This window comes from Macaca nemestrina, chromosome 20 (genome assembly GCF_043159975.1).
Source record: "Macaca nemestrina isolate mMacNem1 chromosome 20, mMacNem.hap1, whole genome shotgun sequence".
In the NCBI taxonomy this organism is placed as follows: Eukaryota; Metazoa; Chordata; class Mammalia; order Primates; family Cercopithecidae; genus Macaca; species Macaca nemestrina.
The window spans coordinates 66741368-66755151 of NC_092144.1; the positions used below are offsets into that span (position 1 = coordinate 66741368).

The 13784-nt window shown below is 42.9% G+C and overlaps 2 protein-coding genes across 4 annotated transcripts in view; both read left to right on the top strand.

Moving 5' to 3' along the window:
• Nucleotides 1-5917, top strand: part of LOC105488124 (zinc finger protein 471) — a 29865-nt gene extending 23948 nt beyond the window's left edge. For all 3 annotated transcript variants that reach the window (XM_071087979.1, XM_024794782.2, XM_011751918.2), the window contains one exon: nt 1-5917. In XM_071087979.1, coding sequence (XP_070944080.1) covers nt 1-1625 — 1625 coding nt within the window. In that variant the 3' untranslated portion in view covers nt 1626-5917.
• Nucleotides 1690-13784, top strand: part of LOC105488123 (ZFP28 zinc finger protein) — a 27955-nt gene continuing 15860 nt past the window's right edge. The window contains exon 1 of the mRNA XM_071087977.1: nt 1690-1806. The gene's annotated coding sequence lies outside the window, so the exon portion shown is untranslated. The remainder of the gene's footprint in view (nt 1807-13784) is intronic.

Sequence of the window (13784 nt, forward strand, 5' to 3'; positions counted from 1 at the left end):
ATTGGGAATCTATATATGAGACACAGGAATTACCTCTGAAGCAGTTCATGTATGATGATGCATGCATGGAGGGAATTACAAGCTATGGACTTGAGTGTTCCACTTTTGAAGAAAACTGGAAATGGGAAGACCTTTTTGAGAAGCAGATGGGAAGTCACAATATTTTTAGCAAGAAAGAAACAATCACTCATAAAGAAACCCTCACTAAGGAAACAGAATTCAAATATACTAAATTTGGGAAATGTATCCATCTGGAAAACATAGAAGAGAATATTTATAATCACACATCAGATAAAAAAAGCTTCTCCAAAAATTCTATGGTAATAAAACACAAGAAAGTCTATGTAGGAAAGAAGCTTTTTAAATGTAATGAATGTGACAAAACCTTCACCCATAGCTCATCCCTTACTGTTCATTTTAGAATTCATACTGGTGAAAAACCATATGAATGTGAGGAATGTGGAAAAGCCTTCAAGCAAAGGCAACACCTTGCTCAACATCACAGAACACATACTGGAGAGAAACTCTTTGAATGTAAAGAATGTAGGAAAGCCTTCAAACAAAGTGAACACCTTATTCAACATCAAAGAATTCATACTGGAGAAAAGCCATATAAATGTAAGGAATGTAGAAAAGCCTTCAGACAGCCTGCACACCTTGCTCAGCATCAGAGAATTCATACTGGAGAGAAACCCTATGAATGTAAAGAATGTGGCAAAGCCTTCAGTGATGGCTCATCTTTTGCTCGCCATCAGAGATGTCACACTGGGAAAAGACCCTATGAATGTATTGAGTGTGGGAAGGCTTTTAGGTATAACACATCTTTTATTCGTCACTGGAGGAGTTATCATACTGGAGAGAAGCCTTTTAATTGCATTGATTGTGGGAAAGCTTTCAGTGTTCACATAGGACTTATTCTGCATAGGCGAATTCATACTGGAGAGAAACCTTACAAATGTGATGTGTGTGGAAAAACCTTCAGCTCTGGTTCATCCCGTACTGTACATCAGAGAATTCACACAGGAGAGAAACCTTATGAATGTGATATATGTGGGAAAGATTTTAGCCATCATGCATCACTCACTCAGCATCAAAGAGTACATTCTGGAGAGAAACCTTATGAATGCAAGGAATGTGGGAAAGCCTTTAGGCAGAATGTACACCTTGTTAGTCATTTGAGAATTCATACTGGTGAAAAACCCTATGAATGTAAAGAATGTGGAAAAGCTTTTAGAATCAGTTCGCAGCTGGCTACTCATCAGAGAATTCATACTGGAGAGAAGCCTTATGAATGTATTGAATGTGGAAATGCTTTCAAACAGAGATCACACCTTGCCCAACATCAGAAAACTCATACAGGAGAGAAACCTTATGAGTGTAATGAATGCGGGAAAGCCTTCAGCCAAACTTCCAATCTTACTCAACATCAAAGAATTCATACTGGAGAGAAACCCTATAAATGTACTGAATGTGGAAAGGCTTTTAGTGATAGCTCATCCTGTGCTCAACATCAAAGACTCCACACTGGCCAAAGGCCCTATCAGTGTTTTGAATGTGGGAAGGCATTCAGAAGAAAGTTATCCTTAATTTATCATCAAAGAGGTCATACTGGAGAAGAACCTTAAGAATGTAGTGCATGTGGCCAAGCCTTTAGTTATCATCAATCCCTTACTGTTAATCAGAGATGTCCCACTGGTTGAAAAACATAAACGTAAGAAATGTAGAAAAACCTTCAGCCAGAGGCTGGCAAGATGGCTGAATAGGAACAGCTCTGGTCTGCAGTTCCCAATGAGAGCAACACAGAAGGTGGGTGATTTCTGTATTTCCAACTGAGGTACCCGGCTCATTTCATTGGGACTGGTTAGACAGTGGGTGCAGCCCATGGAGGGCGAGCCGAAGCAGGGTGGGGCGTAACCTCATCTGGGAAGTGCAAGGAGTCGGGGATCTCCCTCCCCTAGCCAAGGGAAGCCATGAGGGACTGTGCCATGAGGAATGGTGCACTCTGGTGCAGATACTAAGCTTTTCACATGGTCTTTGCAACCCATAGACCAGGAGATTCCCTTGGGTGCCTATGCCACCAAGGTCCTGGGTTTAAGCACAAAACTGGGCGGCCATTTGGGTAGACACCAAGCTAGCTGCAGGAGTTTTCTTTGATACCCCAGTGGCACCCGGAACGCCAGTGAAACAGAACCACTTACTCCCTTGTTAAGGGGGCCGAAGCCGGGGAGCCAAGTGATTGAGCTAAGTGGGCTCATGCCCACTGAGCCCAGCAAGCTAAGATCCACTGGCTTGAAATTCTTACTGCCAGCACAGCAGTCTGAAGTCGACCTGGGATGCTCAAGCTTGGTGGGGGAAGGGGCATCTGCCATTACTGAAGCTTGAATAGGTGGTTTTCCCCTCACAGCATAAACAAAGCCACGGGGAAGTTCCAGCTGGGCAGAGCCCTCCACAGCTCAGCAAAGCCTCTGTAGCCAGACTGCCTCTCTAGATTCCTCTTCTCTGTGCAGGGCATCTCTGAAAAAAGTTCAGATAAAACCCCCATCTCCCTGGGACAGAGCACATGGGGGAAAGGGGTGGGTGTGGGCACAGCTTCAACAGACTTAAACGTTCCTGCCTGCCAGCTCTGAAGAGAGCAGCAGTTCTCTCAGCACAGCGCTCGAGCTCTGCTAAGGGACAGACTGCCTCAAGTGGGTCCCTGACCCCCATGCCTCCTGATGGGAAGACACCTCCCAGCAGGGGTCCACAGACACCTCATACAAGAGAGCTCCAGTTTGCATCTGGTGGGTGCCCCTGTGGGACAAAGCTTCCAGAGGAAGGAACAGGCAGCAATCTTTGCTGTTCTGCAGCCTCCACTGGTGATACCCAGGCAAGCAGGGTCTCGAGTGGACCTCCAGCAAACTCCAGCAGACCTGCAGCAGAGGGGCCTGACTGTTAGAAGGAAAACTAACAAAAAGGAATATCATCAACATCAACAAAAGGACATCCACACAGAAACCCCATCTGAAGGTCACCAGCATCAAAGACCAAGGGTAGATAAATGCATGAAGATGGGGAGAAACCAGTGCAAAAAGGCTGAAAATTCCAAAAACCAGAATGCCTCTTCTCCTCCAAAGGATCACAATTCCTCGCCAGCAAGGGAACAAAACTGGATAGATAATGAGTTTGACAAATTGACAGAAGTAGGCTTCAGGAGGTGGGTAATAAACTCCTGTGAGCTAAAGGAGCATGTTCTAGCCCAATGCAAGGAAGCTAAGAACCTTGAAAAAAGGTTCGAGGAATTGCTAACTAGAATAACCAGTTTAGAGAAGAACATATGACCTGATGGAACTGAAAAACACATCATGAGAACTTCGTGAAGCATACACAAGAAAAACCTGCAGCCAGATTGAATGCTTTACATGGAAGAATTCATACTGCAAAGAGGTCTTAACAATGTAAAGAATGTGCAAATGTCTTCAGACGAAATGCACACCTTGCTCATCAGTGAGTTCATTTCAGGCATCCAGCTCTCCCTCACCCACTACATCACCAAGTCCTGTGGATATATCTGCTAAATACTTTTGGAATTTATCCACTTCTTTTCGTTCCCCAGTTCAAAACACAGTCATTTCACCTTGACTACTATTTCAGTCATTACACAGGTGTCCAACCTTTTGTCTTCCCTGGGCCACATTGGAAGAAGAAAAATTGTCTTGTGCCACACATACAATACAGTAACATTAACAATAGCTGATGAGCTAAGAAAAAAAAAGTCTATGCATAATTTTAGTGATACACCACCTCAAATAAGCATAAAAGTCCGCACATTCAATGGGTTGGATACCCGTGAATTCCAAAACTTCATCCTCTTTTGTCCCTTTCGAGTTAACATTACAGCCACAGTGACCCTTGAAAAATGCAAATTAAATTACTCTCTTAAAACTCTAGTTAAAATACTTGATGTACATAGGGTGCTTAGCAAAATGATCAGCTCATACTAAGTGCTTGGTAAATGTTAGATAAGTATTCTTCAGAGTTGATGTAAGTTATTTTTAAACAGTGTATTCTTGAAAGCAGTTTGGCAATCGTAAAAATTTTGGAACCGAAACAGTATCTTTTTTTAAACTAAAAAAAGTTTTAAATGGGGTCTTACTATGTTGCCCAGGGTGATCTCAAACTCCTGTGCTCAAGTGATCCTCCCACCTCATTCTCAAGTGGCTGGAATTACAGGCAACCAGCCTGACTTAAAACAGTATCTTAAGGTAGACGGTGATTAGCACATGTAGTATGCTTAACGTTTAATATTATAATAAAACATCAGAGTGGCTCTCTCATGATTAAGGCTGTGTTCCCTTGTTGGTGAGGAAATTAATTATGACTTGATGCACAGAACATGTTTTAAGAAGTGGCTATATAGCTCTGGATAAAATGAACAAAAGAATTAGAATTCCTGGGGAGAATATATAAAAGACTGTATTTAGTCAAGCAAAAACAAAACAAAACAAAACAAAAAACTAATGTTTAACTGAAGAAAGAGAAATTGAGTAATATAGTTGTATTTCAACATGTGGGTTCACAGATTTAGTCTAACCTTTCAAGGATCCACTAGTAAAGTTGTTCTGGAGTGTATTTTAAAAAACACACACACACTTAAAATGTTCCACTTCTTTCATGAGGCTAAGTCAACTCTGATATCAAACCAAGGGGAAAAAAATGAAAGTATAGGTGAGTTTACTTAGTTATATACAAAAGGAAATTATTAGCCTCTATTGATGGAGAACAGAGGCTCTGAATAAATGGAGATCCATAACATGATCCTAGATGAATATTTCAATATTGTAATCCTGTAAGTTACTTTTACATTGACAGTTCTGAAATTCATGTTGAGTGTTAATTAGGGAGCTATCAGAAGGGAGATTTTGTAGAAGGTCATATCCCATGGGTTTTTTTATATTGCAGAAGTGTTTTCGATGTATCATTGGGGGAGATTAAATGTCTTTGACAGTTATCCAACTGGAAATAAAGTCAGCATCCCATTTTATTCCTTACACAGAAGTTCATTCTATACTGGTTACAGATGTAAGAGGAAATACTGTTACAATGGTAGAGGAGAATGTAGAGTATTTCTGTGCCTTTAGGTTCAGGAAGTCTGGGAAGCAGGACATGGTCCAGAAGCCATGGAGAATGACAGGACTATGTAGAAGATTTAAACCTTTTTCATGGCATAAGATACTGTATGCAAAGTTAAAAGGCATATGACAGGCTGAGAGATACCTTAAACATACATTAGAAAGGATATAGCACTTGAAAAAGGGCTGTTGGAAAGCAGCAAGGATAAGGTACACAGTCTTACAGAGCACGTCAACAAAATTTATTGGATGAAGAAATTAAAATGGTTAAATAGAAGAAGTTCTCAACCTCACTAATGATCAGATAAATGCAGACTGTAAAAGTCCTCATCACCACCAACACAAACCAGCAGAAATTTTATGTGAATGTAAAGTTTGGATAATATCCAGTATTGTTACAGATGTACGAGAGACCATATTTTCATATATTGACAGGGTAAATTAGAGGAAAGCCATTTTAGAGGGCAATGTGGTGTTACCTGTCAGCATTTTGGATGTAATTACCCTTTGCCACAATTCTACACCTAGTCATTTATGTTCTCAAAAAGCACAAGTGCAGAAATATATATGCATAAGCAAATACGTTGTAGAATTGTGAAAAATTTGGAAAAAATGTTTAGAACTAGTAAAGTTGTGGGTTACTTACGTTACAGATAATCAGTTTAGTAGATCAGTATGTAGTTACAGAAAATGAGATGGATCTCTATGTACTCAAAGTTGTCTTGCAGTTTATGAACAAATGTAATTTCATAACTAACACGAAGACATCGTTATTAACTGCATAAACTTCATAAAGCTTAAAAAATGCATTCATAGTATCTGTTATTTGTAGTTTTTGTTTACAATACAAATAGAAACCATGCACATAGGCCGGGCGCGGTGGCTCAAGCCTGTAATCCCAGCACTTTGGGAGGCCGAGACGGGCGGATCACGAGGTCAGGAGATCGAGACCATCCTGGCTAACACAGTGAAACCCCGTCTCTACTAAAAATACAAAAACTTAGCCGGGCGAGGTGGCGGGCGCCTGTAGTCCCAGCTACTCGGGAGGCTGAGGCAGGAGAATGGCATAAACCCAGGAGGCGGAGCTTGCAGTGAGCTGAGATCCGGCCACTGCACTCCAGCCTGGGTGACAGAGCGAGACTCCGTCTCAAAAAAAAAAAAAAGAAACCATGCACACACAGATACAAGAACTCCTTCCCTGTTTTTGTTTTTGTTTTGTTTTTGGTAGTGGGCGGGGTGAACTGCTCTCATGTTATTCCATGAGGTTTTTTTGTGTGTTGCTGGTTGTGCATGGTTCATGTTTTATTTTTATTTTTTGAGATGGAGTCCTGCTCTGTCGTCAGGCTGGAGTGCAGTGGTGCGATCTTGGCTCACTGCAACCTCCACCTCCTGGGTTCAAGTGATTCTTCTGTCTCAGCCTCCCGAGTAGCTAGGACTACAGGATAGTCTCGATCTCTTGACTCATGATCTGCCCACCTTGGCCTCCCAAAGTGCTGGGATTACAGGCATAAACCACCGTATCCCGCCTGTACACAGTTCATTTAAATCAAATTAGATACTCCTTGAGACATGGGTGAAGTTGAACATGAGTTATCCTTTGGCCATGACTTAAAGATAGTATATGAGTTTCTGCTACTCTGCTCCCTAGACCTGACCCGATTCATGCTTCTGCCAGGTTGTAAACATGTTTTGTCCTGCTGAATTGGCAGAGTAGCCCCAAAAGAACTGTGACTAAGGTATGCACATACTGAAGAAAGGAATATAACCAGTATTTCTGGGAGAGCTCTAAGGAAGGTAGACTTCTGTTGCAGTCATTCAGAAGAATTATGGGTGGTGATTCTTGCACAAGCCCAGCTCATACATCTAGTCTAGAAGTTGCTTAGATATCTTTATTAGTGCCTGGGGATGTTTTAAGGCCTTTGGTTGGGTTTAAGCCTGCTGGGAAAAACCTTGGCTCAAAACGACTGAAAAGCTTTTCCTGAACCTGTGCTCAAGAGCAGCATTTTACCTCTAGGGAGTGCTTTACTCACCACCCATAGGACATTTCAAAGAAGGACTGTTTTAGGAAAGTGGTTTCTTATCTCTTAAATTTATTGAGGCTCATTTTCTGGCCTATAATATGGTCTATCTTGGAGAAAGTCCCATGCGCTGTTGAATAGAATGTGTATTCTGTGGTTGTTGGATGAAATGTTCTGTATATATCTGTTAAGTCCATTTTTTCCAAGGTATAGCTTAATTCCATTGTTTCTTTGTCGACTTTCTTTTTTAAAAAATTTGAGACGGAGTTTCACCCTTGTCACCCCAGCTGGAGTACAATGGCATGATCTCAGCTCACTGCAACCTCTGCCTCCCAGATTCAAGTGATTCTTCTGCTTCACCCTCCCGAGTAGCTGGGATTACAGGTGCCTGCCACCACACCCAGCTAAGTTTTGTGTTTTTAGTAGAGACAAGGTTTCACCATGTTGGCCAGGCTGGTCTTGAACTCCTCACCTCAGGTGATCTACCCGCCACGGCCTTCTCAAGTGCTGGGATTACAGGTATGAGCCACTGTGCCAGACCTCTTTATTGACTTTGTGTCTTGATGACCTGTCTAGTGCTGTCAATGGAGTATTGAAGTCCCCCACTATTATTGTGTTGATCTCCATCTCATTTCTTAGGTCTATTAGTAATTGTTTTGCAAATTTGGGAGCTCCAGTGTTAGGTCATATATGTTTAGGATTGTGATATTTTCCTGTTGAAGAAGGCCTTTTACCATTATATAATGTCCCTCTGTCTCTTTTAACTGCTGTTGCTTTAAAGTTTAGTTTGTTTGATATAAGAATAGCTACCCCTGCTTCTTTTTGGTGTCAATTCACATGAAATGCCTTTTTCCACCCCTTTACTTTAAGTTTATGTGAAGTCCTTATGGGTTAGATGAGTCTCATGAAGGCAGCAAATACCTGGTTAGTGAGTTCTTATCCTTTCCACAGTTCTGTGTCTTTTAAGTAGATCATTTAAGCCATTTACATTCAATGGTAGTATTGAGATGTGAGGTACTGTTGCATTCATCATGCTCTTTGTTGCCTGTGTACCTTGGTTTCTTTACTTTTGCTTTTTATTTTATTTTTATTTTTTGTATTATAGGTCCTGTGTGATTTATGCTTTAAAGAGGTTCTGTTTTGATATGTTTCCAGGATTTGTTTCAGGATTTAGAGCTCCTTTCAGCAGTTCTTTTAGTGGGTGGCTTGGTAGTGGTGAATTCTCTCAGCATTTGTTTGTCTGCAAAAGACTGTATCTTTCCTTCATATATATATGGCCACCCAGCAAGTCTCCCTGGCTCTGGGCTGGTACTGGTGTTTGTCTGCACAGAGTCCTGAGATGTGAACCACCTATGGGTCGCTCAGCTGTCGATACCAACACCTGTTCTGGTGGAGGTGGCAGTGGGGTGGAATGAACTCTGTGATGGTTCTTAGCTTTGGTGGTTTAATGCTCTTTTTTTGTGCTGGTTGGCCTCCTGCTGGGAGGTGGCACTTTCCAAAGAGCATCAGCTGTGGCATTTGGAGAGGAACCATTGGTGGGTGGGGGCCTAGAACTCCCAAGATTATAAGCCCTTTGTCTTCAGCTACCAGGGTGGGTAGGGAAGGAACATCAGGTTGGGGCAGGACTAGGTATGTCTGAGCTCACACTCTCCTTGAGCAGGTCTTCCTAGGGCTGCTGTGGGGGATGGGGGTGAGATTCCCAGATGAATGGAGTTGTGTACCTAGGAGCATTATGGCTGCCTCTGCTGAGTCATACTGGTTGTCAGGGAAGTGGGGGAAAGCTGGCAGTCACAGGCCTCACCCAGCTCCCACATGAACCAAAGAGCTGGTCTCACTCCCACTGTGACCCCCCAACAGACCTGAGTCTGTTTCCAGCCAGTGGATGCACCAGGCTTGAGAACTTGCCCCAGGCTACCCGCCTCCCAACTGCAAAAGAAAAGGGCTTGGTTCTTTCCCCACCTGGGGAGTCTGCACACCTGATCCATGCCCTTCCCCAAGTTCTGACCAGGAGGCTTCTCACCCAGTTCAAAGTGCTACAAAGTGCAGCTGGAGATTTCCTTCTCCCTTTGGTGTTTTCCCCCTCTCCCCGGGTGCCTTCCCAATGGATCCCTGTGGTGTCAGGCAGGAATGGCCTGCCTAGGGCCCAGTGAGCTCCCAGGATCTTTCCAACTGCTTCCTCTACCCCTGTATTTTGCTCAGCTCTCTAAATTGACTCAGCTCCAGGAAATGTCAGCAACTTCTCCCACAAACAGACCTTCAGTTTCTCCAGCTGAGGTGGGGTATATTTGGGAGAGGAGGATCTCCCTTTCCCATTTCCGAAGTTGGGGCACTCACAGTATTTGGGGTGTCTCCCCCTTCCTTCACAGGGTCTGTGGGTACTCTTGGGATTTCTGGTTTGTTCTTGCAGTCGATCTGGAGCTAAAATTCGTAATCGGAAATGGTATTGTATTTTGAATTTTAGTTACTGCCTGTTCATTGCTCTGAAGCAGTGTTTTTCCCCCCAACTTTTTTCCTCTGTGCTTCAGATTGGATAATTGCCATCAATCTCTCTTCAAGTTCACTTAGTCTTACTTCTTTTGTTTCCATTCTGCTTTTAAGCCCAGTGAATGTTTTATTTCACATGCTGTGTATCTCAGTTTGATGAAGGCCAATTTATCACTTTATTGCTTTTAAAGTAGGCTCATAAAATCTAACCTAAGTGAGATTTCACCTCTTGGTCTGAGGCTTTGTCTTCCATTTTCCAATTAATTGTAAGTTATGAGTAAATATTCTTTACAATAAAAGACAAAGTCTATGCCACTGCTTTCCATTTTCAGAACTACCTATGGAAACCTTTTCTTTCCAGTCTGATGTTGACAGACCATTTTAACCAAAGCTGAATGAAAGAATTTGGGGCTTATAATAATTTTATTCCATCTTCTTATCAAGTAAGGAAGCTCTCCACCATACCTAGTTTGCTAAGCCTTTTTCTTTTTAAAATCACAGATGTGAGCTGCATTTTATCTCAATCATCTATTGAGATGATTCAAGAAACTGTTTCATCCTTATTTATTAATAGTGGTGAATGATATTAACAGGCTCCCCACCCTGGCACTCCTGTGATAAATTCTTGGCAGTATAAACTGTCGGTTACCTGCTTGGCATCCAGTCTCCTTTTTATCTTTTCTAACAAAACTCAACTTGTGCTCAGGTGACTCTTCCACCCTCAGATGATTCATCAAAAGCTGACCGAATTCCCAGTGACAGGAGTAGACTGCCACTTTGTCTTAGCCAGATATCACAAGGCTTTTCCTGAGTGACTAAGGAAAGACTTATGTCCCATGATGTGGTAAGGCCCTATGGACATACAACATAAAATGCCTCTCCAGAGAAAAATATAAAATCAGAAATTATGATGTTACAGAAAATTCATATTTTTAATCAGTAGATTCCCTGGATAACTAAATTCATTGGACTAAGTATTATTTCCCAAATCAAGTGTCATTATGTTGTACATTCTGTTTGTTAAATATTTGACACTTAAGCATATGACATCCTTTCTTTGTGCTATAAATATTCTTTTTGCCTATTGTGAGTTCATATTATTCTTTATACTGGATTTTTAAAAAAATAATAAAAGAATTTATAAATATGGCAAATGTGAAGATAGGCAGTAGTTCATAAGTTGTATCAGCTTAATCTAAATGATTCAGCAGGGAGATTATTCATCTTTCTTGTTGGTTTTTGTTTTTCAAAAAGTTATAGTTTTGGGTTTATAAAAAAGCACAGTGTAACTCCTGGTGGTTAAGGTGAGAAATTTTGTCATCTTCCTGCTGCATCAGAACTTAATAATGAAATGATTCTTGTAGCTCTCTAAAAATTTGGATATATTGAGAATTTTTTCTTCGTAATTCTTTAGTGTGTTTCTGTTGCTTCTCTGCTAAATATGAACAAGGACACATATAGCTCCATATAATAGGAAAACAGCATATAGCAGTCATATGAGAATAAGTGACTGCTACAATAAAAATATTGTCAACTCTGTCAATAAAGAAGATTTTATTGCCTTCTTAAGTAACAGCTTCCCATGTAGGTAGGTGGCAGGTCATGGCAAGAAGACAGCTGTGCTCCATGTCATCAAAGGACCTGGTTCCTTCTATGCCATTTCTCCATCAACTCAGGATGCTGTCTTTATCCACATAGGTGATGCCTCTATGTTCCAGAACATGAAAGTATTCTGACATATCTTCCTTGGATATGACATATTTTTCTAGGTATTGCTGGACTATGTTTATTGTCACTTTAGGTAGGATTTTAATGTGTATGTTGTCATTGAAGATTGGCAATTCTTTCCCTATTTAAATTCTTTCCCTACTGTCCTTGTCCAGTTTTGGTATCAAGGGTGTCTAGTTTTTAAATTCTCCAGTGTAGTTTTATAGGATAGGGATTATCTATTGCTTTGGTATTCACAGAAAAGCCTCAGAACTTATTTAATGATTTTCCATTTCTTCTTGAGTCAGTTTTGGTACTTATAATTTTCTCTCTGGTAAACCCTTGCATGTTTTAAATATATTGAGATAAGGCGATCATAGTATTTGTAAAATTCTAAAAATTTCTGTGATTATGTTCACTTTTTCATTTCTAATACTATTTATTTGGTTCTTTATTTCTCTTTTTTTTCCTGCTAAGCCATCTTTAGCATAACTGTCATCCTCATGATGTCAAGGTGGCTGTTTGTGGCGGACCCTATCCCTGTTGGACTGAAAAAAGGATGACAAACATAGGAATAAAGACAAAGACAAAAGAGTATATTTGGAAGAAGGGATATGGGGTCTCCTTGCTTCTAGTGAACAAGGGCCCTGAGCTTTTACAGCCCTTCATATTTATTAGGTAGAGTGAATAGGGAGAAGCGGGGGTGGTTGTCGGTCAGTAGCTTGATTTACAGCAGGCTTGCAAGACTGCATTCTTCAAACAATAGGCTCTAGATGTCCCATTAGATAACCTCAAGGAGCATGGCGCCAGGAAGTGATTGCCTTCAGCAAACCTTCTGGTGGCAGGCACAGAAGCAAGTTTGCCCACATTCTGCATTCATGATAAACAATTTGCTGTTTGATCATATAGCCTCCAGTGGAATGCTGAGTTAGTCACAATCCCTTTGCCAGGTCTCTACAGCTGTTCTACCTGTTGACATCCTGTGTCATACCCAAGCAGGAAGAAGGTTGTGTGAGATGACAACAGGCCAGAGTTACATGCCAGCTGTGTCTCTCTCCACACACCCACCAAACCCCCAGCAAATCTGTACTTAAATTTCACTGGTTACACAGCCACTACTCCTTACAAGGAAACTGGGGAGGTGAGCATTATAAGCTGGACAGGTGGCCACTTGAAGATCATCAGTGTTCTGCTGCAGAAGGAGTGCAAAATAGACACTGGAGAGACCACCAGCAGTGTCTGCCACAGCTATTACATGGCTAGGTCCACCTGACTCTGAAACTAAGCCTTTTCTATGAGACTGAAGTGCTTTGAAGAGAAATGCTGGGCTTGTCCTTTCTGCTGCTTGTGGCTTTCAGTCACCCTTGGATTCAGAGATAGAAGTCATCTTAATTCTATCACTGAGGCCAGGAAACCTGACGGAAATCAATTCAACAGTAAGGAGACCAGGCGTCCAGTGTGACTGGGCATGCAGGGGTCAGTGCATCTGTGATGACTGGTAACAGCATCACTGCCTGTGAACCAACAAGGCCCTTGGCTCCCAGGATGAAGCTCTCCAGCTCTGACAAGGCCCCTGGGGGAGAGACCGGTCCTAAACATGTACAAGAATAAATCCATCAGCTAACTTCAGATCGTGATTCACACAAGAAGGGAACTTCAAGAGGTCGCCAGGGCTGGTATTTTTGAAACGTTAGGCAGCCCTCTCTGAGGCGATGACAAGTGAATGGCATAAAGGAGCCAGCCCTGACGAAAATTTGGGGTTAGACTATTCCGACCCAGGACGTGCAAATACATAGGTTACAAAATGGAAAATGGTATTTTGGAGGATGGGAGGCCCGTGTAGCCAGAGAGAACGGGAGGTGGTGAGGGCGCACCCAAAATCAATCCCACAAGCTCTCTACATCTCTTCCTAGCCCACACACATGCCCCATCAGAGTCATCCTCCGGACTCCAGAGGCACCCAGGATTGCCTTTCCCTTCCCCGTCGGCAGTGATGCTCCCGCAAGGAGCTGACACCCAGACCCCACACCTGTCACAGCCAAGCACCCTTTTTCTCCACAAGCCCCTCCTCACCGGCCTGCCGCTGCACCTACGCGACTCCCAAAAGCCTTTGGGGCGTGGGTGTGTAGTCAGGGCGGCCTCTGCTTCCGGCCACACCGAGGCCCGGCGTTGGCGACCAACCACTTATGCGGCGCTGCGGTCCAGGGACAAGTGGGAGCGACCCGCAGAGGGCAGGACTGACGGGCGTTAAGTAGGCCCGGGGCCAAACCGTATCTTGCAACAGCAGCTCCGAGGACCGCCGCTTCTCTCCCTGCTTGGGACTACGCTTCCCAGCGGGCGTTGCGCGGAGGTCCCGCCCACTTCCGGCGGCGCTGGCTGCGCACTGGGAGCGGGTCGGGCCAGGCTGCGCTTGGCGGCGGGGAGGGGCGGGGCGGCGGGGAGGGGTAGGGAGGTGTAGGGAGGGGCG